The sequence below is a fragment of the Mustela nivalis genome (genome assembly GCF_964662115.1).
Source record: "Mustela nivalis genome assembly, chromosome: 1".
Classification (NCBI taxonomy): domain Eukaryota; kingdom Metazoa; phylum Chordata; class Mammalia; order Carnivora; family Mustelidae; genus Mustela; species Mustela nivalis.
In genome coordinates this window covers 12,258,391-12,284,630 of record NC_139020.1, presented here as the reverse complement: position 1 = coordinate 12,284,630, position 26,240 = coordinate 12,258,391, and the positions used below count along the sequence as shown (strand labels likewise).

General features: G+C 51.3%; 1 protein-coding gene across 2 annotated transcripts in view; it reads left to right on the top strand.

The window, feature by feature from the left end:
• HUNK (hormonally up-regulated Neu-associated kinase) overlaps positions 1-20,783 on the top strand; it is a 98,565-nt gene extending 77,782 nt beyond the window's left edge. For both annotated transcript variants that reach the window (XM_082723828.1, XM_082723829.1), the window contains exons 7-11: positions 2,960-3,122; positions 5,841-5,924; positions 10,804-10,851; positions 14,559-14,739; positions 17,484-20,783. In XM_082723828.1, coding sequence (XP_082579954.1) covers positions 2,960-3,122; positions 5,841-5,924; positions 10,804-10,851; positions 14,559-14,739; positions 17,484-18,142 — 1,135 coding nt within the window. In that variant the 3' untranslated portion in view covers positions 18,143-20,783. The remainder of the gene's footprint in view (positions 1-2,959; positions 3,123-5,840; positions 5,925-10,803; positions 10,852-14,558; positions 14,740-17,483) is intronic.
• Positions 20,784-26,240: the final 5,457 nt, after the last annotated feature.

The window sequence follows — 26,240 nt, the reverse complement described above, 5'->3', positions numbered from 1 at the left end:
CAGAAACTTAAAGGCTGCCCATGAACTAGTTGGCCTGTGAAAATGGTTAAGATCATGTATATTAAAAAAAACAACCACTTGCTATTTTCTGTTTATACACGGCCCACTGCTCATTTTCTACCAGAGGCAAAATCATGTTCCGTTTAAAAAAGTTTTAGATTTAAAGAAATTTAAAGAGATTTAAAGAAACTCTTGCAGGAGGTTGGTTTTTTAGTCTTGACTTTGATAAGGCAAAAAACAACAACAACAACAACAACAACAAAACCAGAAAGAAAAAAGAAAGAAAAATTAAAAAGAAACAGTGCTTTTGATAGTTATTTTTCTGGTTTGACCAGAGCACAGATAATCGGGGTCAGAGCGTGTGATCAGGGAAAGGAATACAGACTATATCATAAAGTATATTTTATAGCTTCCTAACAAGCCTAGCCTCAGATGTCATTATTTTAGATGTCGTTAAAATGTTTTACTTTTGGGAAAGAGCGAAAATATGGGGCTTATGTTTTATATCACTCTTCCGTAAAGCCTTCTGTTAAGTCATTTCGGCTTCCAAGTTGATCTCCAAAAGGCAAGAGGAAAGTATCTTTAAAAGTCAACTTTTTATAATAAATATTCATGCCAGTCAGTCAAGAGTTTGCTGTGCAGGGAGCCAGCCTCCCTGTGCTAGGAGCAGATATTTTTAGGCAGGTGACCTTGGCTGCCTTCCTCCATCGCCCTGCTCGAGCCTGGACAGTCTCCCACCGTCCACTTAGCTCTGGGGGTGGGTGGGAGGGGAAGGAAGTCATTGGCTAATGTTCTGGAATGTTTTACTAGGGTCTATATCGTTCAAACACGGGGAGATAGTAAACAATTAAATAACTGATATTGCAGACTTCCAAATATACATGTTGCTTACTGAAAATGTTTAATACTCCCAGTGAACGGAGTCGACAGTGTCTTCTGGCAGAGCTCTCCTGTTTCTGAAGACAGGAGATATGAAGGGCAGGGATGGGGTGCCGGACCCTGCTTACTGCCCCCTTCTCACCTCCATCCCCCAACCTCACCCTGGAGGCACCCCTCTTCCCGATCGCTCTCCCTTCCCCGGCTTGCTCTGGGTAGAGGGCGGGGTATGGGGCGTGCTGCCGAGGATGGCGCGGTGGTTGATTGGCCAGGGGCGGCTCATGTACCCGTGATCTGATTGGCCAGGGGTGAGGCCATGTGGGCCGTGGTCTGATTGGCCAAGAACTAGGTACAGGGCCGTGGTCTGATTGGCCAGGGGCAGGTCCACGCCCACACGGGCATTGCTGGGTAGTTTCCCAAATGGAGCCTTCTGCTTTAGTAAGTGCTTTGTCAAAGTTCATTTGCATTCTTTTTAAACAAACATTATTATTATTGCTTTTTTACCACTAGTCATTCCTACCCCTCTCCCATCCATTATCGAGAATTTGATTTTGTGGCCAACAAGGAGGGGAGGGCAGATTTTGTGGTTCCTTGGGTGCATTCTCTGAACGGCACTTACGTGTCTAGCGAGGGAGTGTGCGGCCATGGGCGACACCATGCGGGGTGGAAGGTGGGCCGCGGACCCACGTCTGCTCTTGCCCCCCTTTTCAGCTGGCCTGTAAATCCCGCAAACCAGTTTCCTCTTCTGTATCATTATGGGCTTGTCCTGGGTGGTTTCTCGGGATGTTATGGTCTGAGGTCCCATAAAAAGTGTCCTGGGACCCTTGGCGGAGGGTCGGTGGGCTACAGAGCTCTCCGGCCGGCTGTGCTTGCCTTCTGCTCAGACTGCCCTATTTATAGCTCTCTTATGGGATTTAGAGTGTTCTAGTTGATGATGTACCCCTGCTGCCCTCACACACGTGCTACACGCCCCAGCCTGCTTGCTTGTTCTCCGCAGCCCTTCCTCGTGTCTGTCTGTTTGAGAGCTGCTGAGTGCAGAGGTTTAGCATCCAGACTCCGAGCCAGACTCTACCTGAGGGTGCGCTCCTTCTTGCCTGTGGGAGCCCGGGGCAGTGCACTTCACAGCTGCGGGCCTCAGTTTGTCCCGTCTGTAACATGGGGATCATCATAGTACCCACTCATAAGATTTTCATGAAGACTAAATGAACGAATGTCATCTGTTTCCTACTGGAATGTTGACTCCACAAGACAGGGACTTGTTGAAGGAATAAATAAGGGAATGAGTGGATAAGTAGATAAGTAGATAAATAAATAACAAGCATTCAGTTCTAACCAAGGAGTTTATCTTCATAATACCCCTGCGAAGAAGCTCTAATCTGTCCTCCCAGCGCACCCTCCTTTACACCTGAGCCCCCAGTTCCCTCTGTAAATGCAGGGTCTCACACTGTTCCTTTAAACGCAGTATGGTTTGGCTCGTGAATGTGCTCCTTTCCGAGCCCAGCTTTCACCCAACTCAAGTGTGGGCTCTATACCTGTGTCCAGTAAACACATTTTTAGAAAAGACTGCCAGATTGTAAGAAATTCGAAGCTCATTGGGGGAAATTTGAGTATAGGCTAGATATTAGAGAATACTAAGGATTATTACAAATTATTAAATTGTTGGGTATACGGATGACATTGTGATTCTGCAGGAGGTGTCCTTGGATCTTAAAGGAGCACACTGGGGTGTGTAAGAATGAATCATCATGATGTCTGTGACTGAAAATGCTTGAGCACTAAATAAACAAGTAAATAAATGAAGAAAATAGGGCAAAGTGTTAACACTGGTGTATTCCTGGTATTGGGTACACAAAAGTGATTTATACTCTTCTTACTAGCTTTCTGTCTGTGTGACATTGTTCATAATAAAAAGGTCAAGTGAATGAATGGACAGGTGGATGGATGGACACGATTGTCCATTGGGGCCCTGGTTGGTGGGGGGCAGTGGGTGCTCTGTGCCGCCATGTTTGTGAGCATCGCTAAGGGGGCCCCGGAGCTTCTCAGTGGAGGTGGAGAGGTGACCGGTGCTCCCTTTGCTGGGCAGGATTTCCCTGGAGGACCTGAGCCCGAGCGTGGTGCTTCACATGACGGAGAAGCTGGGTTACAAGAACAGCGACGTGATCAACACTGTGCTCTCCAACCGCGCCTGCCACATCCTCGCCATCTACTTCCTTTTAAACAAGAAACTCGAGCGCTATCTGTCAGGGGTGAGTGGGGGCCCTCGTGGCCATTTTCTCTGCTCTCCGTGGAAAAAGGAGCTCTTACACCTGGAGTGTTTCTCCGTTGCTGACACCTGATCTGAGCTGTTAATTTGAACTAATGGGAGGCTGGGTTTCTGAATGTGGGATAAAGTAGTAGCAAAACCTGCTTCTCAGGTGGCTGGTGCTTTTTATCTGAGGTGTTTTTCAAACATCCTCCCACAGAGTTAACCCCCTCCCCCGGGCGGCAGCGGTAGACATTCAAGCCACTTTCCCCTTCAGTTTCTCTGTTGCTTTCTCTATCTGCCTCTGAGTATCTTGGGTTCCCGTGTTAAAGGCATCGGGGACTTCTGTGGTCCTACCAGTTGGGGAGCAGTGTCTCTCAGGCATTCATTTCTAAAGCATGGCCTATGAGGAGGCCATTATTTATTTGTACTTCTCTGGAAAGTAAAAAGGAAGCCCTCACCCCATGAGAATCGCCCTTCATGGCGGTGTTATTTAAAGTCATGTGATAGGCAACCCAGTGTTCCGCAAAATTCCGCTAAACAATAGGCTTTGAAACCTTTTGTGAGGTTTCTGTATTAGGGCTAAAGACGATAATCTGCCTAGAACAGGGGAGATGATATTCCCTGCCATGGCAGAAAGGACCACGCGATGATGCCCAGAAGACAAGATGGTCAGAGCGTATCTCTTCAGCAAACAGATTTGGGAGATGTCTAGAAAACATTGCTAGATCGACGAAGAAGCTCATTGGGAGGTTTGTCAGACAGTTGGCCGAGACTGCAGATGTTTCTAAGCTGACTCAGCTTGGGGAATTTGCTAGACTTGGCTCCAGCGGGAAATTATCCACAGAAGTACTTCTTGGGTGAACCACCAAAGGAGAGACGTACACAAGGAGAAGCATTCTCAACAGTGAAAGGCTTTTAAAAATACGAAGTGTTTTTTTTTTTTTTAAAGATTTTATTTATTTATTTGACAGAGAGAGGTCACAAGTAGGCAGAGAGGCAGGCAGAGAGAGAGGAAGGGAAGCAGGCCCCCCGCTGAGCAGAGAGCCCGACGCGGGACTCGATCCCAGGACCCTGAGATCATGACCTGAGCCAAAGGCAGCAGCTTAACCCACTGAGCCACCCAGGTGCCCCAAAAATACGAAGTGTTTTATGGAGGGGAAGAAAACATGCTTTGTGTAAGCAGTGATCGGATGACGCTTCTGCTGGGGACAAATACTCAGCTTTGAGACTGGGTGTTAGAGATGGTGTCACCGTTGCGGGAAAGCTACTGTAGGAGAGGAGTGGAGGCCAGAAAGACAGGACCCTTGACTCAGTATTTTTTTTTTTCATTAAAATTTATTTATTTATTTGGGAGAGAGTGAGAGCGCACCCGTGAGTGCATGTGCAGAGGGGGAGAGTCTTAAGCAGACTCCATGCTGAGCCCAGAGCCCGCGGCAGGGCTTGACCTCACTACCCTGAGATCAGGACCTGAACCTGGCACTCAACCCCCTGAGCCACCCAGGTACCCCAGGTCTTTAGTTTTTAAAATATTTTCTTTCTGCTGCCTGCCTCCGTATGTACAGATACAAATTTCGGTGACTCACGCTCTTCCTAAACAATCACTGAAGCTCTTCGGCTGTGTCTTGATTTGTCTTTGTTTCTTGCCATCTGCTTGGTTCTGCTCCTCCGCTCTGCCCAGCGTCGGGGTGGCACGCAAATGTTGCAAAGCTGAGCCCTGCTCTGTCTCCTGAGAATGTTCTATGGAAACTCAGCGAATGTGCTTCTCGCTGGAGAAGGTTTTTATTGTATGATGTCTGTTTGGTGCTTGTTCCTTCAATCATAGCACCTACCTGGTCTGAGAACTAGTGTCTAGGCAAGGGGCTGCTTTTAACCAGAGTGAATTAATCCCCACAGACAGCTACAGCTGGTCCGCTCCACAATTTCCACGCACGGCTGATTTAATTGCACGGGATGCACTGTCTCAGCTATTAATCTCATCAGCCGATTACTAACAAGCCTTGTATAATTTAAAAACCGAAACCAGTGAACTCAAAAGTAAAATACATACCTTGATTATTACTTAATTATTGGTCGTTTCTCCCTTTCTCTCTTGGTTCTCATCTCTTCTTCGTAGAACCAAGAAGTGTGGACTTTGTGTCGGAGCCTGTGAGGCCATTCCGTGAATATTTGTTGGTTAGTAAACCAATTAGTCATGTAATTTACCCATCTCCAGGCAGGATGGGACCTCCATCATGCACCTAGATTGTTTTAGATATAGTTGGCCATCGTCTTTAACCCATATTATGAATTGCTGTGAATCACGGGGGGAGGCGCAGACGAGGCTCACTGTTTTTTAATAAAGCCAATAAACAAGGTCCCCGTCCTATTTCATGGTTCTATAACGTAAGTTATTCTTTCTAGCTCACATACTTGGTTTCTGCTTTTACATCTTAGAGCAGCCTTCATCATGCAGATGAAAAATCTGAGACCAGCCCAGAGTGGAGATGTGCCCAGAGTCAGCAGGAGAGGCTGCCTGACTCTGGGTCCGGGGCTCCCCCCTCGCCGCATCCCGCCTGCCTGCCGTCCTCAGATGAGGCTTTGCATCGCAATGAACTGGCTTGCCAGCCGCTTTCAACACTTGTTCCGCCAAGTGCTGGCTGAAAAATTAATGACTGCTTAATGGACATTTCTGTTTCCTGTGGGTTAAACCATGCTTTCCCCCCCTCTTCTTGTCTGATAGAAATCTGACATCCAGGACAGCGTTTGCTACAAGACGCAGCTCTACCAGATAGAAAAGTGCAGGCCGGCCAAGGAGCCCTACGAGGTGAGTGACCCCCAAAGCAAAACCCAGGATCGCTTAGGAAGAGTGGATTTCCATTTGGAGAGCAGAATGGAAAGGAAACCCAGGATGGTGGGACGTAGAAGCAGCAAAAGACAAATGCTTCCTGGCTCAACTGAGCCCGGAAAAATGGTTTCCAGTCAAGCCACCATCTCTGTCGTCAGACTGTGGTTCTCAGCTGTGGCCACATGTTAGAATCACTGGGGAGCATTTAAACATCTGGGTGTGTGGACTGCCCCCTCTGACCCCCCACTGAAGCTCATGGGGGCAGGAATCAGGGGACGGTGGGGTGGGGGTTCCGTATTTTTTAAAGCTCCCTGGCTGACTCCATTGAGTGGCCAAGGTCGGAAACCACTGTCAGGGCTTCAGAAGGCAAAAATAGATGCTCAAAAAAGTACGTGAGTGTAACGCCTGGCATCGAAAGGAGATAGTAAATGAGGGACAGAAAAAGTTTTGGATGAAACCAAGTTTTTTCAGGCACCTATTCCTGGCAACTTATTGCTACCCAGTACATATCTAAGAGAAAACACTGAGATTCTTTGATTTCAGAGAAAAACTAGAAAACTACTATCGTATGGCAAGTTGTACCAGTGTTGGACCCAATATATGTGCTTGTGAAGAGACTGTGCCTGGAAAGCCAGATCCGGGGTCCCGGGGCCCAAGCTGAGGTCACCCCCACCCACCCGTCCCGGACTCCTCACTTGGTGCTTTGTCACACGTGGCTCCTCTGCCTTCTCACTGATTTTCCTGGGAATCTGCTTGCTTTTCCCCCAGGAGCCTCTGCCATATGCCCCCGGAATGTTTTCATTTAAGGAGAGATCAATATGGAAGCCTTCCTCATGCCGTGGGCCTGCCCCCTTCCTCTTCCCTTTTCGAACTCCGTTTTCCATCCTCGTGATTGCACAAGCTGGGCCAGTCACCTCGGAAGGAAGTTCTGGGTTGTTCTTGAGTGAGGGTGGGTGGTGACTGAACACCATTCCGGGCTCCCTGTCTGCGACAGAGAGCACCTGGGGCATGGCCCAAGCCAGTCTGGTGACACGGGTGACACAGAGCTGAGCTGCCAGGCACTGCTATGACAGGAGCCCAAGGAAGGCCACCCCGAGCGTCAAGGCAGGGCAGAATGGCAGGGCTGTCCCGTCTAGGCAGAACCTGGGGGGGGGGGGGTGAGATTGAGGGCGGTGGGGATGGGGAGGCACCCGTGGCTGAGCAACTGGCAAGGGTGACAGGGGGGGCCTGGGGGCGTGTAGGAGACGCTGCCGGGAATGGCGCAGAGGAGACCGCGGGAGAGGCCGAGTGTAAAATGGTCCGTGGGGTCAGCTGAGCTGTTAGTTAGACTCTGGCGGGGTCAGCAGACCAGCCCACGGAAGTGGCAGAGGCAGAAAGAGAGTTCACGGGCTCCAGAAAGGGAGGGAGGAAAGTGAAGACAGTGAGGGCAGACCTCTCTGCTGGTCACGTGGGCAGTGAGGGGGAGTGGCCGTGCGGGCTGGGGGGCTGGGAGGAGTGAGGGTGGGGAAGATGGGAGGAGCTCCAGGGATGGCTGTGGTGGGAGGGCTTAGCCTTGACCCTGGGCTTCCTACTTCCTCTGAGACAGGCTGCAGTGCCAGCATGATAAGGGGTACAGGTCAGCTTTTGGGGTGGGGGTGGGGGTTCCGGGGCTGAGCCCCCAGCCCGAGCACGGCTTTCAGGCTGAGGGCAGGAGGGCGCAGGTGGTGTAGGGGGCAGACTCCCCTGAGCTCCAGACCCCTCTGGCCGGTTGTTTACTAACCCTCCTCCTGCATGAGCAAAGGTGTCCCCAGTCCAGCGTGCCTGGAACCGCCCCACCCCTGTGTCCCTCTGCCGGTGACCGCCCACACTCGGTGTAGGGCAGAAACACAGGAGGTGCTTTTCCTGGCCCCTCTGCCAGCTTGACACCTAAACTTCTCCAACCCCATCCACCCCCTCCGTCTCGACCCTCCCACCGGCCGTCCAGACAGCACCGCCTCTGGCCCAGATGTTGGCCACAGCCCTCGCTGGTCACCCGTTTCCCATGAACGCCTGCCTCTCGCTTCTCGGCATGCTGCCAGAGCCAACCATCCATACTCAGATGGGATCACTTCCCTGTTCCAAGCCTTCGAAGCCTTCCTTCACCTGGAAGGCAAAGTCGGTGATACGGCCGCCGCATCTAACTTGTCCCCCAGACCCTCACACGCAGCCCTGGTTCCTGCTGTGGGCTCAGACCCACGGGACCTTCAGACTTCTGTGCTCTCCTGGCTCCCAGCGCTATGCACTCCCTATTTCCCTCTTCCAGAATGTTCTCCTCACCTCTCTTTGCTGATTGATCTCTTCTGTCTTCAGATTCCAACCCCCGCCATTCTGTGGCCTTTGCCATTGGGTCCCTTCTCTCTACAGGCTGTCACACCCCATTCCGCGTCCTGGAACTTGTCCCATTTGCACGTTCTGCTGCTCAGGGAGTGTTTGACTCATGCTTATCTCCCACTCTGGACTGTGAATTCATTAAGAGCAGGGAGTGTCCCTTTTGCTGCTCAAGCCCTAAGGCAGGGAGGGACATCCAGTCACTTGCTCTGAGGGTTGTTACCTCTACTGGGGTGCAGAGGATTCAGAATTCACCATGAGGCTCCCTTGCCTCTTGGTCTGCATTTGACTCTTGAGGGACTCCAGTAACAACATACCCAGTGCCCCATGTGTGAGCCCTAAGTGGCCTCCGAGTCACCTTGCTGGTGCCTGTGTCCTTGGTCGCCCTTGAACCTGACCCCTGCGATTGTTTGTTTGAAAGCATCTGTGATGGGAAAAGGGCCTTTTTTTTTTTTTCCACCCAGATTATTTTCTCGGATGATTATCTTATTTGGCCTGAAAACACATGGCGAGTGTTTTAAACACTTGTTGAAACATTTAATGGTTAGGGTTTCAATAGGAACACTAATGGAAAAAGAGCATTTCAATTTTCTATGAGCCATTTGTTTTCTCCAAACGGCAGCCATACTTGTACTAATTAAATTACAGGCCATTCTGAGATTGTCTCACCCGCCTCTATTGGAGCCCAGAGCGTGGAATGAGGCCAGTTAGACAGTGTGTTCAGAGGAGCTGAAGGGGCCCAGGGTTTCTAGATAAAACCCCTTCGGAGCCTTCGTGTGCCTCCTCGCAGTCGCCATCCGCTGGTCCAGGAAAAGCCGCGGGGAGAGGGATGGGTTTCAGGTCATGCCCTAGCTGGCACCGGGTGGCTCGGGGGTGGCTCGGGGCCATGTCCGTGTCCTGGGAGCGTGCGTGGCCTCTTTGTTCTTCTCGGCTCCAATTCTGTTTCTCCTAGGAGACAAAGGAGCAGAATTAAGCAGGAATAATTTCCCCCGTGGGATTACAGGGCTGTCCGTGGACGACTTCCCCACCTTTCTCCTCCTCCTATTCCTTTAAAAGGTGGCAAGTATGTCTGTAAAAGTGGGACATCTGTCTCACCTTAGAACGCCTTGAGCATGTGCCCCAGGGACTCCTCTTCCTAAAAAAAAAAAGAAAAGAAAAGAAAAGAAAGGAAAGGAAAGGAAGGAAAGGAAAAGGGAAAGGGAAAGGAAAAGGAAAAGAAAAGAAAAAGAAAAAGAAAAGAAAAGCTGCCCTCAAGGACCAAGGGCTGCGGAGGTCAAGGAGAGGCAGCCATGGTACTTAAACTGGTTTCTTAAAGCCGCAGAGAACCAGAGGCCCTGTATGTTAAAATCGCTCATGTGCAGATCAAAGTCAGCTCGGGCTGGAGGGCTCCTCTGTGGCGCAGAGCCATGGGGCAGCCTGGGAGGGACGCTGTGCCGGGGGTCGCAGAAGGACCGGACCCGCGCGCGGGGGGCTGCTGTCACAGAGCATCACACAGGGTGCTCAACAGCAAGGATTCGCTGTCTCTCAGCTCTGGAGGCCAGAAGTCCGAGCCGAAGGTTGGTTTCTTTCGAGGGCTGTGAGGGTAGAACCTGGCCCGCGCCTCCTCGCTACGGGGGGTTTCTTTCGAGGGCTGTGAGGGGAGAACCTGGCCCACGCCTCCTCGCTACGGGGGGTTACCAGTATCTTCTGGGTTCCTTGGCTTAGAGCACGACTGAAATCTGTGTCTTCACCTGCTCTTCTCTGTGTGTGTGTCTCTGGGTCCAGTTTCTCCCATTTAATGAGAATCCCAGTCCCATCGCAGTGGGGCTAGATGACCTCCGTAAAGGTGACCCCCCAACGGGCCCCCTCCTCAAAGGCGAAGGAGAATGCGCTTTCACACTCCTGTCCCCCAAGCATCAAAGGGGACATGATTGGCCTGTCCTGACCCTGTCTTCCAAGAAGGTCTCATTCTGAGGTCCTGGGGGGTGAGGACTCCAGAGTATGAACTTAGGGGGAATGCAATTCAACCCATCACAGGGGCAGTAAGTTTAAAGGGAAAATACTGAAACTTTCCCTTGGTGTCTTATTTCAAATCTATGCAACTTGTAAAAATAAAGTGTGGAATCAGATCAGACACTCCGTGCTGTTGGAAATCGGAGTGGTGGTTACCTTTGTGGACTGGGAGAGGACACGGGTGGGGGTACAGTTGGGTTCTGTATCCTGGTCTGGGTGCTCGTTCCGTGCGTGTTTTTACTCTTGGAGAAAATGCATTGGTTGAACCACTCCCTTGCCGTTAGAGCACTCCTCTGTTACATGTTTTAGACTTTAATTAAGAACTTGGCTAGAAAACCTACTCAGTACATGACCTAGAGCGTCTGCTACCTACTTTCGTGGTGATTTAAGAGTTTGGCTTCTTGTCTCTAAACATGGAAATGAATAATTCTTAGCCAGAGCTGCAAGTGGTCGGGGATAGAGTTTAGGGGATAAATAGCAGGTACAGTTTCTAAATTGTTGACAATGTTGCTGTTCACAGGCTTCCCTGGACACCTGGACCAGAGACCTTGAATTTCATGCTGTGCAGGTAAGAACTTGGGGGTTATGATGAATTCGTCTAAGTTCTCCAAGGAGAACCAACAGGGAGAGTGTGTGTGTGTGTGTGAGAGAGAGAGAGAGAGAGATGCTTGGATACCAAGAGAAAAATGGATGTTTCAGCTCAGTCCCAAGGCCTTCTGGAAGCAGAATTCCTTTTTTCTCAGGATGCATCAGTCTTTTTCCTCTACTGCCTTCAACTGATTGCACGAGGCCCACCCACATTGTGGAGGGTCCTCTGCTTTACTCAAAGCCTACTGATTTAATCGCATCTGAAAAGTAACCTTTACAACAACATCCGGACTGCTGTTTGACCAAACACTGGGTACCGTGGCCTAGCCAAGCTGACACTTGAAATTAACCATGACATATGACCCTGAAGGTTGAGGGATCTCTCTGCTCGGGGCTGTCTGGACTCTACATCCCTTCCCCTCATCCCAGTCTGGAATTAAAATGCAGAATCCAGTTGTGAGTGGGTTTATCAGAATCCCCTCATATTAGACTGGTGCTTTCTAGGTTTAGTTGATCATTTTTTATTGTCTTGCTGTAACTCTATACTTGGCTATGCATTTATGTATCTACCTGCATGAGAAGTGGGCTGTGTGATAGTCCAGAGCTTCCACGGGCCAATTTATGAACCAAGCCCTCTTTTTCTCAACTCTGCTGTGTTTGTCCTGTGGCAAAATCAGATCTCTGTGGCTTTCCCAAAGCAACCAGCAAGTAACACCTGGGCCCCTGGGCCATCCCAACAGAAGGTCACCCTATTACTCCCACAGGAGCAGAGCTGAGGAGGAAAGTGGAGGAGTCCTACTCTTTGAAAGGCCAAAAGGCTGGAGTCACAGGGACAAGTCTCAAGGGACCAGTGCTGAGGCTCAGATCTCAGAGGCTGAGGACCTCCTTTTTCCTCTTCCTACTTGCTGTCAGGCCTGCAGACCGCTCCTTCCAGAAGCCCGGTGCACCATCACTCACTAGCTGCTTTCTCTCTTCTCTGAAACAGTCCCGACATTAGAAGAGTCTTGGGCAGACCCTCCTTTATCATGCCACATTTTCAAAGTGTCCAGTTTTATAAACGTCCGCTCTCTTGGGCAGTGGGTAGAAAGTGGTTTAAAGAAAACCAGGAGGTTTGTACGGGGCTTGCTTCTGGGTCCTCTTGGGGTTCCCCCTCTCTGATCTGCCTTGGGGAGTTAGGTTGCAGTGGGGGGTGTGTGTGGGTGTGGGGAGCAAGTGAGAATCAGAAGAAAACCAAAGAGGCCGTGCAGGCAGCAGCATCGCTGGGAGCGGAGCGCAGGAGCGGGTGTGGGCATGTCGAAGGGGGAACATAATGAGTCCCTCTGAAGATCTGTTTCTGTTACATAAAGCATTTTCGCATCCTGTTCCCTAGATCTCTTGTGGAGAAAATAGAGCATGCAAATGAAAAGGTATAATTGGATGATCGGTTGCATTTGGTTACCTGCACTTGGAGGGTGCTAAGATTGGCTGGTGACATGCAAACAAACGCATCCCTCGTGTGGGCTGTCGACCATCCACACCGATCGATTGGGCAGTTTATCCCTGGCAGGGATCTGCCGGACTCTGAATTCTTGGTATCCCCCCAGGAAACAGGTCACCATGAAATCACCCATTCTTCTGGGCTGGAGAAGGGTGTCCTGGGGCCTTTGGGAGAAACACCAGGGTGAAGGATCCTGGAATTAGGTTCAATAGGGTGGCCCGAGCAGGTGTTCTTATTCCATTTCCCCCTTCCTTTGACCCCCTCCATAGCAGCTTTCTGTTTGGTGCCAAATATCCCTTTGTCAGTTACCAGAGAGATTTCTAGAGCCAACCTTGGGTTCTCTCTGCAGAAAATTCATGTCTAGTACACCTCTCCATGCTAATGAACTCTAGTTAAGTAGTGTTGCTGGGGCCCAGAAACTTTGCATCTTGGCTTTTCCGCTTTTGAGAAGCCAAAGAGAGCTGGGGAGGAGCTAAAATGAAGCCAGGAAACCCCGCAGCTCTCTAAAGAGTTTAAGGTCCCAGAGCAGCCCAAAGGGGACTGTACTCATTGTTGTAGACCAGTCCTGAAAAGCAGGGAACGCCAATCTTGTCTTTACTTCTAAACACTGTTTTACAGTGTTTCATAGAAGTGCATTTGATTGCCTTATTGCTGTTCAGAGTGTCAACAGTGGACCTGGTGACTTTCCTCATAAAAACAGAAGTAGAAAGAACAGCGTGAGAGGAGGAAATTTTGCCAGACTTTTTAGGACAAGCCTCTCATGTGCCCTTTGATGTTTGGGGCACCGGGGCGTGTGAAAGCTTGTTCCCCTTTGCATTAGAGAAGGGGATGTTGGTGTTTCACTGAAACAGGGAGAGTGAAGCTGTAAAGAACCTTGGCCTTGACCGAGATGGGCTGGAGCAGGCGGCCCCCTCTCTCCACTCAGTGACATTCTGCATTGGGACCCGGAGCACAAGCCTTCTCTGTGCCATCCCCAATGCCGACCTGGAGCCTGGGGACCACAGCTCAGTCCTTGTCCCTCGCCAGCCCCTGTGCCCCGCTCTTTCTCTCTCCTGGCCCTGCCCCAGGCTTCCAGAGGGCCCGCAGTGGCAACGGGAGAGGACGACCACTCTCTGGGCTCCGCCTCTCCTTTCTTCCCACCTCGGCCCTACACTGGTGACAGCCAGGTGGCCTTCACGGAGACCCCCAGGCTCAGCATGGCACCCCCACTTTCAATTCCTTCCCTGCCATTTTCAGAGTGGGCGTAATGAACCCCACTCTGGAGAGGCTTTGAAAATGCTCATCAGAAAGAGCCTTCCAAGGCTTCCTTACAAGCTTTTCAACAACACCCATGAAAAATGGATGAGTTCTCTTGAATCGCAAATGCTCTCAACACTGAAGGCAAAAATGCAAAACTGTCTTTTTTATTCCCCCCCTCCCTGGTGGTGAGGTCAGGGACTCTGTTAAACGGTAAACATCAGACACTCTTCAGGGCCAGAGAAGGACCTCCAGAGCCATATCACTCCCTTCCCAGAAGCTTGAACTCGATTTTAATTCGGTTCGGTTTTCACTGGCTTTTTTAAAATAAACATTTCAATACCTATTAAACCTTCTCTGTGTGTCTGGCTTTATGCCAGAGGCTGTGGGGTGGAAGATACGTAAAATAGGAAACTTCACTCCCGTCAGAGGGATCCTGGTAGAGTTCAGGAAAGGCAAGACTTTGAGCAAAAATAGCTAAATAGTGCCGGTGTCAAGTGCGCACGCGAGGGCGTGTGTGACCAAGGGTGGGCACGGGTCAGAAACGCCCAGGGCGGCTCGGGGCTCCCGCCTCCTTGGCTTGACTGAACACACATGAGTAGACATGGGCATGGAAGTGGTTGTGTCTCCTCTGCGGGCTAAATCTGAGGGCCCTGCTTTAGATAAGTCAACAGATTTCCAGAAGTCCTCATGGGCTATGCCTTAGTTTCTCCAGCATGTTCTGGAACCACGGACCTCCTCAGGGTGACCTTGCCCTTGCTGGAACACCTCTAAACAGCGCCGTGCAGGGAGCTGGGGGTGAGGGAAGCTGGCTGTGTGGCAGGGAAGGGAGCTTCCCCGGAGCGTCTGCGGGGCCCTGGCTCTTGTGACGTTCATGGTGCAGTTGAGAGCAGAGTTTGGGGAGTCCGGGCTGTCTCGGATCTCCTCGGAGATCTGTGTGTGTCTGAGGCCATGTGTTTACTTCTGACTCGAAGGATGAAAAGCCCAAAGAACAAGAAAAAAGAGGAGATTTTCTTCATCGGCCGTTTTCCAAGAAGCCGGACAAGAACGCGCCCGCGCACAAACAGCCCTCGGCCTCTCTCATCACGCAGATTCAGAACACGAAAGCGCTGCTGAAGGACCGCAAGGCCCCCAAGGCCGGCTTCCCCGACAAAGGTGGGTCAGCTCGGGCTGCGGGTTGGACCCCTTGGGTTTCAAGATGCGTGGTCGCTGCGCACTCCTCATGGGTGGCTGTGTGGGTCCCTGGACGCACGCGATTCCTGTGCCCGTGGGAAGGCAGGGAGCACACCAAGGGAACCTGAGAACCGTCAAGGTCCAGACCGTGCGGTATTGGCTGCCTATGAAGGCAGGCTTTGAGACAGCGGGGTGGTGGGGGGGGTGGTTGCGCTGTATTGTGGGAGCAGAGACGGGGTACATGGTATCGTGGTTGGGAGCAGAGATCAGGGAACAAAATATTCCAGCAGCAGAGACTGGGATGCAGGAGTAAATGGGGGTGCCCAGTGTTGCGGAACAAGGGACAGGTGTTCAGTATTCTAGGAGCAGAGATCGGGGTGCAGGGCATGGTGGTGAGAGAGCGTGCACAGGAGAGAGAGCCCGGTAGAGGCACTGAAGCCTGGTCGATAGAGTCTGGGCTCTAGGTTGTGGGTGGGGGGCTCAGACCCCTGCTCTCTTGGCTTCTTGTGAGCTAAGATCCTGACCCTCAGAGGATCCGAATTCGTTCCCTCGGGTAACTGATAAATACAAGGCTCCCTCCTCCGGGACAGCACGGAGAAGTGTGGAAAGCGAGTAGGGGGGCAGGAAGGTGTTGGAAAGGTTCAGAGTGCCGAGCAGTGGGACTGTTCCCCTAGGAGAGACCTGGTTCTCAGCCGGGGAGGAAAGTTCCACTGGATTCAGTTTCATTCTTGAGCTTGCAGAAGGCAGGGGATCTCTCTGGGCGGAGCTCTGTTTGTCCCCCTCCCTTAGTGCTTCTGCTCTCTGGCTTGGTCACCAGCAGCGAAGTTGGGCCCTTGATGGTGCTATCTTGTGCTTGTCCCCAAGAAAGTCTAGGTCAGTGCTGACACTTTGGAAAACTTTGTCACCCTCGAGGTGGATTCTGTGCCTGGTAGTTTCCTCGGCAGGTCATCATTGGTTTCTTTGCATTTTACTTCCTTCGCCCTGAGGTGTCCGAGAGCCTGGCAGGTCGCAGTCATTAGCACTGAACACCCGCTGTGTGGCCAGACCCTGTTACAGGCTCTTAGCTCACCCCAGTGAGCTTATTCTCACCCTCCTCTCTAGAGCAGAGGAACCAGGCACGGGGAACCGTGCAAAGTCAGAGAGCTGGTGAGCAGCAGAGTCCAGATTTCCCATTGGGCCGCCTGGCTCTAGAACTTTCTCTCCTGATCCATGCAGGCGCCTGCCTCCTGATGAGGATGGATGAGGAGGAGCCAGCCAGAGCGCTCACAGGGTGGGGGGCTGGGGGTGGGTAATGCGGTGCGCGGGTGACTTCCAGGTGACTCTGGGCTGGGGATGAGCAGGGCATGCGTGGGAGGCTTCCTCACAGGCTCTGCACCTCCGGGGAAGTGGAGGACGCAGGACTGGGCAGAGGAGGGGGACCACGGGCCACCAATTAGGAGCCTACGGCCATCGCAGGGAGAGGATGCTCGCATGCTGGCTGGTGCACTGCGCACGTCAGCCGTTGGTGAGAATTTGCTTGTCTCCACCGGCGGACCCCAGGAACCTGCGGTGGCCTGAGCAGGAGATTTATTCTGGGACCTGCGATTTATTCATGTGAGGCGAAGAGGATGCCTGGGGGCCTCGGCTGCTCGTGACTCACTGCTTGATCCTGCGGCTGAGGCTCGATGGGGGCCCGTAAAGCCTGGGGGCAGAGAAGGGACGCCGAGGCCGGCCTTGCTCCGCAGGAACTTGGCCTGATTGCCCTGCGCTTCAAATTTGGGGGGGTTCCCTTTCTTTTCTGGCCCGGTTTACAAACCTGGATTCCAGGCTGGGCCTGCTTGAGGTGGAAACTGTGAAGACTAGCTTGTGGCCTTCGGTGTGTAGATGAGGAGTGTGTCACCCCTGTCAGAACAGGGTGAGGCTCCGGTCCGACTGGGCATCGTGAGGAAGGAAATTCGGACACTTGCTACCACACGGGTGAGCCTCGAGAAGGTTCTGCTCAGTGAGACAAGCTGGTCCCAGAAGGCAGCAGAGATCCCACTTACATGAGGTGCCTGGTGTCATCAGAGTCACAGACGGAAAGCAGGCTGGTGGGTGCCAGGGGCCGGGAACGGGAGTTCCTGTTGAGTCGGGGAGAGTTCTAGATTTCTGCCACTAAGAGTTTTATTTCACAACAACATGGGATATACTTAACCCTACTGAACTATACACCGAAAAATGATTAGGATAAGAAATTTATGTCATTTTTTTTTTAAACACAATTAAAAAAAAAAAAAAACCCCAAAAAACAAAATCACGAGGGAAACACTCCTTCCAGGGTCAGTTGTCTGAGGACCAAGTTCATGGGTCCGCAGCAAGCCAGGCCGGGTGCGTGTCATTCTGGCTGTGGGGCGGTCGTTCCACTGAGCCACGTACTTTTTTTATTCAAAGACTCATTGGCAGGGTCCGGAGTTCAGCAACCGAAAGGAGAGCAGATGTTAAGGTGGTGCCGTGGGCAGATCAGGATGCGGGAGGCCGCCTGTCCCCGGCCTGCTGTCCCCTCTGTCCTAGGAAGAGCATCTGGTTCCCTGTGGGGAGCGCCGGACGCCGGAGCCCTTTGCTTCTCGGTTCCTTCTGGTCTCCCTAAGAGGGGTCTGGCTCGGTCAGGAGGCCACAGCAGGCCGGGGAGGGCCGTCCGCACAGTGGATACAACTCTTCTCACGATGTCTTTTGTTTTTCTCCTTTGTCCTTTGCTTTCTTGGGTGCAGATTCCTTCGGCTGCCGCAATATTTTCCGCAAAACCTCAGACTCCAATTGTGTGGCTTCTTCTTCCATGGAGTTCATCCCCGTCCCCCCTCCCAGGACCCCCAGGATTGTCAAGAGACCAGAGCCCCCTCAGCAGGGCCCTGGGGTCCCTGGCCTGCCCCCCAAGGAAGACCCCCTGGTGCTGGATATGGTACGCTCCTTCGAGTCCGTGGATCGCGAGGACCACACGGAGCCACTGTCCCCGTCTCATCACTATAGGATTCTCGGCTCGCCTGGGGGCTTGGGCCGCGGGAGTCCCGGGGAGCGGACACTCTCCCCGGCCCTGCTGCCCGGAAGCCTGTCCCCCCTGCAGACTCCTTTGCATCCCACTCTGGTCTCCTTTGCTCACGAAGAAAAGAACAGCCCCCCGAAGGAAGAGGGTGTGTGTTCCCCATCTCCAGCTCCCAGCAGTGGCCCCACACAGCCCCTGGGGAGCCCAAACTGCGTGAAAAGCCGGGGCAGGTTCCCCATGATGGGCATTGGACAGATGTTGCGGAAACGCCAGCAAAGCTTGCAGCCCTCCGCAGACCGGCCCCTGGAGGCCAGCATGCCCCCGCTGCAGCCCATGGCCCCCGTGAGCCTCTCCTTCGACGTGCCCGATGGGGTCAAGGGCCAGTGCTGACCTGGGCCGGGGTGGGATTCTGGGTGATTGTGAGGAAAGCAAAGGAACAGAGCTCCGCACGCGCATCAGGGTGTAACGACTGGAAGGCCGCATGGGAGCCTCCTTCAGGGTCTCTGCTCTCCCCCTGCCGTGCCGTCTCCCAACTGTGAATGGCTGACACCCACAGACCCAAAGCCTGCACAGCCCGGCCTTGCACAGGGACCCCAGAGATGCCGGAATTCACTTGGAGGTCTGGCTAGAGGTGCAGTCTCTGTGTCCTGCTTCTGCCCGCTCGCCCACCAGCCCTCTGCCCGCCTCCCCCTGCTGGGCCACTGTGGCCATCAGCCTCTGGGCTACCCCTGTCCCAGCCTGTTATGGGCTCTATGCTCATGCTGTACTCCGGGGGCGCCTCTCGGGACTGTGACTTCTCAGCAGGGAGCCTGTCACGTGGGGACTGGCAGTGTCCCAGAGCGTTTCCCCTTCCTCTAGGAGAGGTGACTCCTCGCAGGGCCCGGGGAGCTGCTGACTCAACGGCCAGGCCTCGGACACCTCCGAGGAAAGTGGGCCGCAGCCTCGGCCAGCGGTGCCGCCCTCTCTGCGTGGGAAGGGGCAGGCCAAGATGGAGCCGGACGGTGGCGCCCCAACGAAAGGCGAAGGCCAAAGCGGACACACATTTGCCATCTTTTTTGGTTGAAACTTGCTAAGTGTCGACTTATCTTTTCCAAAGATGATTTTTCCTTAGGGGATGTCAAATCAGAGTAACAGGATTTAAAAAAAACTTGGGTGGGGAGATGAGAAGCAAGCCTACCAAAGTCATGTTTTCACGAGATGATACACGTGGAGGGCCTGGGCGCCCTCCCACGTGAGGCTTTCAGTGGCTGGTGGCCCTCCCCGTGATGGCCCGCAGGAGGGCACGATCGCCGTGGGCCCTGTGTTCTTCCCACCTTCCCAACACAGCCTAACCTTCTGGAAGGCATGGGACCTAGTTACAGCTGGGTGTTGAGAAAGAAGACGTTAAGGTTCAATGTGGATGCGTTTGGAAAGCACCATTCATTACCTCTGCTTAGTGCCGTTTTGGGGCTGCCAAGAGACCAAGAGGGGTTTCGGCCGGACGGGTTCTGTGTAAGCTGTGAGCCGCCTCCCGCGGCGGGAATCGTGGTCAGAAAAGCAGTTCCACGTGTTCTCTGAGGAGAGCAGCATTCCTCGAATGCGCTTTGAGTCTGCGTCCCATGTTCACACCTTTTGCCAAGGCTTGAACCAAAGATGCGTCTCCGGTTCCTTGTCTGTGCCATCCCTGCATGGCTTTGTGGATCTCCGTGTTGTCTGACCATGTCTCGCAGGAGCCTGCTGGGGCCACCTCCACGTGGAGCCTGGGCCCTGGGGCTTGATGGGGAGGGGAGGCCACTCCATCATGAGCAAATTTGGGGAAAAAAAAAGAAGAAGAACCAGCACGGGGCAGATCATGGTTAGCTCAGGAGACAGGTCACACTGTGGCTTGGGGTCTTCAGCTCTTGACTCGTACAGGCATGAGCAGAACCCACAGGTCACCCCAAAACTAGTCCGCTCAGCCCTCTGAGTCTGAAACAGGCCGTGGGCCTGGAGAAGTACGAAGCCCACCTTCATTCCCACTGGCAGCCAGCCCAGGCCGGGGAGCTGGGGGGTGCTTCTTCGTCTTTTCTCATTTAGCCATTGTGACCTCCTTCTGCTCTGCACGATTCTGACCGAGGCAGGAAAGGTATTTGTCTGACCCTGGAAGCCGCTGGGATAGGCCCAGTCTCGGCTGATCTTGACAAGACCCTGGAGCCGCCGCCTCCCCCCTCGATGGGGTCCTCCTGGCTCTAGGGCTTGCTATGAAGGAGTCGGGTTCCTGGGTGTTGGTGTTATCCCTCTCTGTGGCTCCAGACCGGGTTCCAGAACTTTCCATTGAAAATGGAGCTTTTTAAGCAGAGAGAAGAAAAGCATCTGAAAAAGACCCCTCTCCGTTGGATGTGAAGTGTCTGGTTTCTGATCCGTGAAGGAACCGTTTTTGCAAGTGTCCCGCTCTGCAGGTTTGTAGGCCCTGTCCCTGTGCCTTGTGGACTTCTTGCCCCCTGTGTCTCATTCTCGTATTGTACTTGCCTTTAGAACATAGTGTTTTTCTGTATCGCTCTTAGCTCATTGGGACCTGTATTCTGTTCCTCAATCCAGGAGCAGCCACGGATGGTCATGCAGCTAACTGACCATGTCACCATTGGTAGCTTGAACTGTGAACTCAGGTTTATTCCAGAATCCAGTGAGAGGTGAGGGGGGAGTGAGAAACGGGGGGAGCCAGCTGTATTTTTTGTATGTGAGCACCTGACAAATCTATGAAACCGAGTGAAAGAAGAAATGTTAAATTCTTTATTATTTTATTATATTTATATGGGAAACTTGACTGTCCCTTTGGTTAAGTACAGAGTGTATTGTCTCTGCCACCCATGACTGTCTCTCATTAGTCTGTGCCCATGACCTCAGTCAGCCTGTAGTTAACCAATGGAAATGACTGACCTATTGCCACGTGAAGTCCAGGAGGAAAAAGTCAAGTGTAATTGTACGATTTGGTCATAAGTAAGGAATGTATTTATGTCACCATTATTAAATATATGTACTTTTATAATGACTGTGAAATACACTTTTTCCCTCACTTGGACTGCTTCATTTCTTTGCATTTGGTCAATCTTAACACAATGCGTACACTGCAACAGTCAGGCTGTTTTCTATGTCTGTGACCCCACCTCGGACTTCATACAGGTGGGAACCCAGCTGTAGGGCATCTGGGGACATCTTCCATTCCTGTATCACTGCTTCATTTCCCTCGTAGCAGGTCTATGGTCCACAGAATTCTTTTTTTTTTTTTTTTAAGATTTTATTTATTTACCTGACAGAGAGAGATCACAAGTAGGCAGAGAGGCAGGAAGAGAGAGAGGGGAAAGCAGGCTCCCCGCTGAGCAGAGAGCCCATTGTGGGGTTGGATCCCAGGACCCTGAGATCATGACCTGAGCCGAAGGCAGAGGCTTAACCCACCGAGCCACCCGGGTGCCCTGATCCACAGAATTCTTATCTGACCAAGGGACAGCTGACGGTGGTTCAAGAAAAATCAACATTTTCCCTCTTTTTCAGCAGGCTCAGGACCTCCCTTGGAGATTCTGAAAATGGCACCTGAAGAATGACATCTGTGAATAGTACCTCCAGCTTTTGTCCTTGCTTTAGGGTTGGGGGAAGAAGGGTGATGAGGGGGATGGGAGGATTGAATTGTCCTAGTTCTGACTTCACTCATCACTGTCTGCTAAAAGCTTTTCATATATATACATATATATCACCTCACTTAAAGCCTTGTGCCCCCTGCACAGTGTAGCTCAGAGGATGGTGTAGTGGGAGTGCACCTTTTGCCATGCCAGGTTTCCTGAAGTGTGGTGGGCTCAGGGAGCCCCAATGAGTATCAGGTTTTGGCGATGCTCTTTCCACCCAGGGATCAGAAACATTTCAGAACAGAAAGGGACCTGAAATGATGTGCTTCAACCCCAAGCTTTCTGCAGAAGAGAAAACTCGGGCCCTGAATGGTTTAAGGACTCCCCAATGTCCCTAAGTGAGCTGGTGCCAGAGCAAGTCTGGGAGGCAGGGCTCCCCCCTCCAAGAACACGCAGAAGTCAGAGTGTGGCTGTTGTGGACAAAGTGGGGAATCCACCGTGAACAAGCTGCCATTACAACAGGTGTCTTTAAGTTCCTCCCATAGACCGGTCTTTGCAATTTCAGGTCAGTATCAGAATCATAAGATTCTGATTTCTTAAGATTCTGCGCATCACGCTCTTTTCACCATCCAACCACAGAGAAAGACTTTCTGTTTCAACAGGTCTTCCAAGTGAGCAGCGACCCCTGGGACTCTTAGTTATCTGTGTTAGCTTTTAAAATGCTATTAGATTTTAGTAGATTAAATCAATATAAAACATCTTCTCAATAGCCATGTCACAAAATGAAATGAATTCAGAAAGAGTGCAAGACTGATATTTTGGGAGGGGGGTCTGGAAGCCTCTCGGTTATTGTTTTATTTGTAGGACCCCCTGTGAGCTCCAGGCACAGTGAGAATAATTCAGAGCAGTACTGGGAGCCGGTTCAATTTAATGTCATCACTTCTCAATGAAAGGAGCGTATTTCCTGAGTAGTAAATGAATGTATTATTTGTGGCAGCTTTTTCGTCAAGGGAGCTTTTCAGACATCTGGTTCCAGAGACGAATGGGGTATATACTTGTTTTCTGCGGTCCTGTTTCCGTGACACACAGTTATCCGTGAGATCTGATGGCTGTGGCACTGATGGACTGGGGTGGGGGAAGGGTGGGGAGTCTCCTTCCTACAGAAAGTAGTCTCCTTCCGTGGGTCTGTCTCCGTCTGAGCTGGTGTGTGGGTAAGGAGACGTTTGGGGCAACCTGCTCTGGCGGGTTGGAGTAAACCCAGGGGTCAGTCAGAGCTTAGCGGTATAAAACCAAGCAATGGCACTTGGCAGAGAAGACAATGCCAGGACATGGCATGGTTCTCAGGTGGACGAAAGAAATGGGTCCGACTTCAGGTCCTGAGCTAGTTACGCAACATAGTCCCTGCTCAGAACATGACCCATTAGCTATTTTGAAAGAAAGGTCTCTGGCTGGCATTAGAAACCCTCAGGAATAACAAAAAGGATTCTGTATCGGCCTCATTACTGGAGCCAGCTGAAGAGGGCAGGAAGCGAGCCCATGTCACAAACAAGGCTTCTCGCCCAAAGCTGGGCGGTGAATTCATGGCGGGTCTGAGAGGAGAACGCCTTCCGTGACCCCTTCGTCAGGGTTCACTTCTTCTCTGGTGACCCGATGTGTTAGATAGACGAGGCTTTGCTCTGCTAACAAACCCCAAATCTCTGTGACTTGCCCAATAAAGGTTATTTCTCACACAGATGTGTAGGCAGTTTGGCTGACGCCAGGGCAGCCATCTTCCCTGTGGTGACTCAGGGATTCAGGCTGCTTCTGGCCCATTGGCTCCATCCACCCAACATGGTTCTGTGGCTGCTGTGGCAGAGAGAGCATGAAGTGGTGGGCCTTCCTCTGCCCTTGCCTGTTCTCTGAGGGCTGCAACTAGTGCCATGGCCCTCCTATGAGCCAGAGGCTGAGAGATGTGGGGGTGCATATGAATATTTGGGGTACAGTCACTGTTTCTGTCACAGGGAAGGTAAAGATGCCTGCCCCGCAAACTAGACCAGCCATTCCCTTTCCATTACCCAATTATGGCACCTCTTAGTATGTATGGGTTATTTGTCCCAAACAAAGGAATAAGCATTGTTAATTATTAATGTTTCATTTAATTTAAGAGGGGGTGTTGTGGGTTGAATTATTATTCTCCCCCAAATTCATATATTAAAGCCTTCACTCCCAGGACTTCAGTATGTGGTTGTCTTTGGAGATTGAACCTTTAAAGAGGTGAGTGAAAATAAGGCCACCGTTAGGGTGAGACCTAGTCCAATCTGACCCGTGTCCTTACAAGGAGAAGAAATTTGGACACGTACAGGGACACCAGACAGAGGAAACACCGTGAGAGAGACACAGCGAGAAGACAACCATCCACAAGCCAAGGAGAGAGTCCTCAGGAGAAATCAAACCCACCGACAGCTGGACTTCCAGCTTCTAGAACTAAAGAGAAATAAGTTTCTGTTAAGCTGCCTGGTCTATGGCTCTTCATCATGGCCGCCCGAGAGAACCAACACAGTGGGGAGGCCAGATAGGAACATTTTTATATGCTCCACAAATCTGGCAAACTTTCTCTTGTGTCTGCATCCCATTTACATTTTCTGACAACTAAATCACTCCTGGAATATCCTTTCTTTTCTTTTCTTTTTTTTCCTTTTTTGGCAGTGAGAGCCTACCTTCCCAAGTGTCCCCTGTGTGCCAGGCCCTGTGCCAGCCAGTTCCAAGTAGATTTCTTTTAATCCAGAGACGCACAAACTTTCTGTAAAGGGCCAGGTAGTAAATATACTCCTGGTATATTTATATAAATACACTCCAGTATATTTCTCCAGGTGGGAAATATACTCTGCTGTATATTCATTTTGGGGTTTGTAGTTTGGTGTTTGTTTTCTTTACGGCCCTTGAAACATGTGACAACAATTCTTACCTGGTGGGCATATAAAGACAGACCACTGCAGACTTGGGCCCTCAGGCCTCCTGCTGTACCTTCCCAAGAACCTTGTAAATGGCCGTGTTGTCTCAGACGAGGTAAGTTTAGGTCGTTTGCCCAATTCACACAATCAGAATTTCAGCCACACACTGCAGGCACTCGTTTTAGGAACGAGCCACCTTTCTTTTCACAAAAGAAAGAACTTCTTTTGTGATATCTGGGCTCACAGGTGCTCAGAAGGCGTCATCATTCATAGTAATGAACCAGGCAAAGGGCCTGGGGTGAGCATTTAACCTAAGGGAATTTGGAGGTGGGGAGAGACTCTGGCCTTGCTCCCTGTATTGCTCTTAGTGGATTTTCAGGGTTGGCTGCTGTCCACAGACCTGGGGGTGCTTCGGGAGAGCCGTCCCTGTCAGGAGTCGGCCCTGCGATGGAGTCCCCACCCTCAGATTCATCCCTGACTTCATCCTTGCTGAACGGAGCGTGGCTCTGGGGCGCAAATCATTTTCCATTCAAGCCATGTCCCCTTTCTCTCTGTGAATGGCCTCTCAAAAATGGGTTCTCGTGGCTGATAAAGAGCTTGTGGAAAGTCCTAAAGAACAAGTCTAAATCTAGAGCAGATGCGAGGCGGGACAGTGTCTCATAGATGAATCACTGCCATTACTCACACCTGAATGATGCCGTGTCACCGCAGGTTTGACAAGTGTCCCCTTTCATGAAAGATGAATCGTGTCATCTGAATCAGTTCCAAAGAGCCCATTCAGAGTCCTTCCCACCCATGACCGCTTCAATTACATGAACAATTCTCACTTTTAGAACATTCGGGTCCGAGCCACAGAATCAGGGACCTGGCAGGTGGGGGGTGGTCACCCAGCCCTAGCCTCAGTCTCCTGGAATTTGGGGCAGTTCTCAAAGAGCACCAAAAAAATGTAAGTTTTTAGAATAAGCACAAAGCAACTTCATGGAGCGGAGTTTCTATAACTCCCCTCTAATTTAAATTTAATTTTTCTTTTAACTTACAACTAACCTGTCAAGTGTTCAGATGCAAAATCAGTGTGAGTCTTGCGAGTCCAACCCTCCTTGTCCTCTCTGCTTTGGATAGTTCTGGGAATAATTTTGAAAGGTAGAAGTCAGAGCCAACCTCCCTCATTTTACATTGATTTACATGATGTATCTGACACAAAAATGGAGAAACGGTGCATTAAAGAACTCCCAATTTGTCGGTGGCAATGTCCCGCCTCCATGGTCAGTTTTCTTCCCACCAGCCCTGGCAAAGAGCCCAGAGTTAAAGGAAGGCTGGGATGCTTGGGGATGTTGTGATGTTGGGTCTACTTGCTCCCCTTTCAGAGCTTTGGTCCACAGGGTGGATATGGTGATGATCATAACAGAAAGAAGGAAATTGGTCTGTGAAGAGTGTTTGAAGGGAGAGGATACAGATAGAGCTCTCTCCACCTTCCCAAGCCTAAGTTGTCTTGACTTCCTTTGAGTACTCCTAGGTATACACGTTGGAGCACTGACTATGATCATTGTCAACATATTGCCCTGTCCTCCAGGGCTCTAGGACACTCTTTCACTCATCTTTGTATTTATAACCAGTGATCTAAACACATAGATGAATGGATTAATGGATGACTAGATGGGTGGATGGGTGGGTAGATAATGGATGGATGGATGGTAGAGGGATAGTGGTGGGTATGTGGATGGTTGGATGGACGGGAGGGTGGGTGGATGGAGAGATGAGTGGATGAGTGGGTGGGTGATAGATGGATAGTGGTAGGTGGATGGGTGGTTGGGTGGATGGTAAATACATGGGTGTGTGGAAGGTAGATGGTAGATGGGTGGGTGGTAGGTAGTGGATGGATAGGTGGGTGAAGAGATGAACAGATGAGTGGGTGGATGATGGATGGTGGCAGATGGATGGGTGGTTGGATGATAATAAATAGATGGGTTGGTAGATGGTAGATAG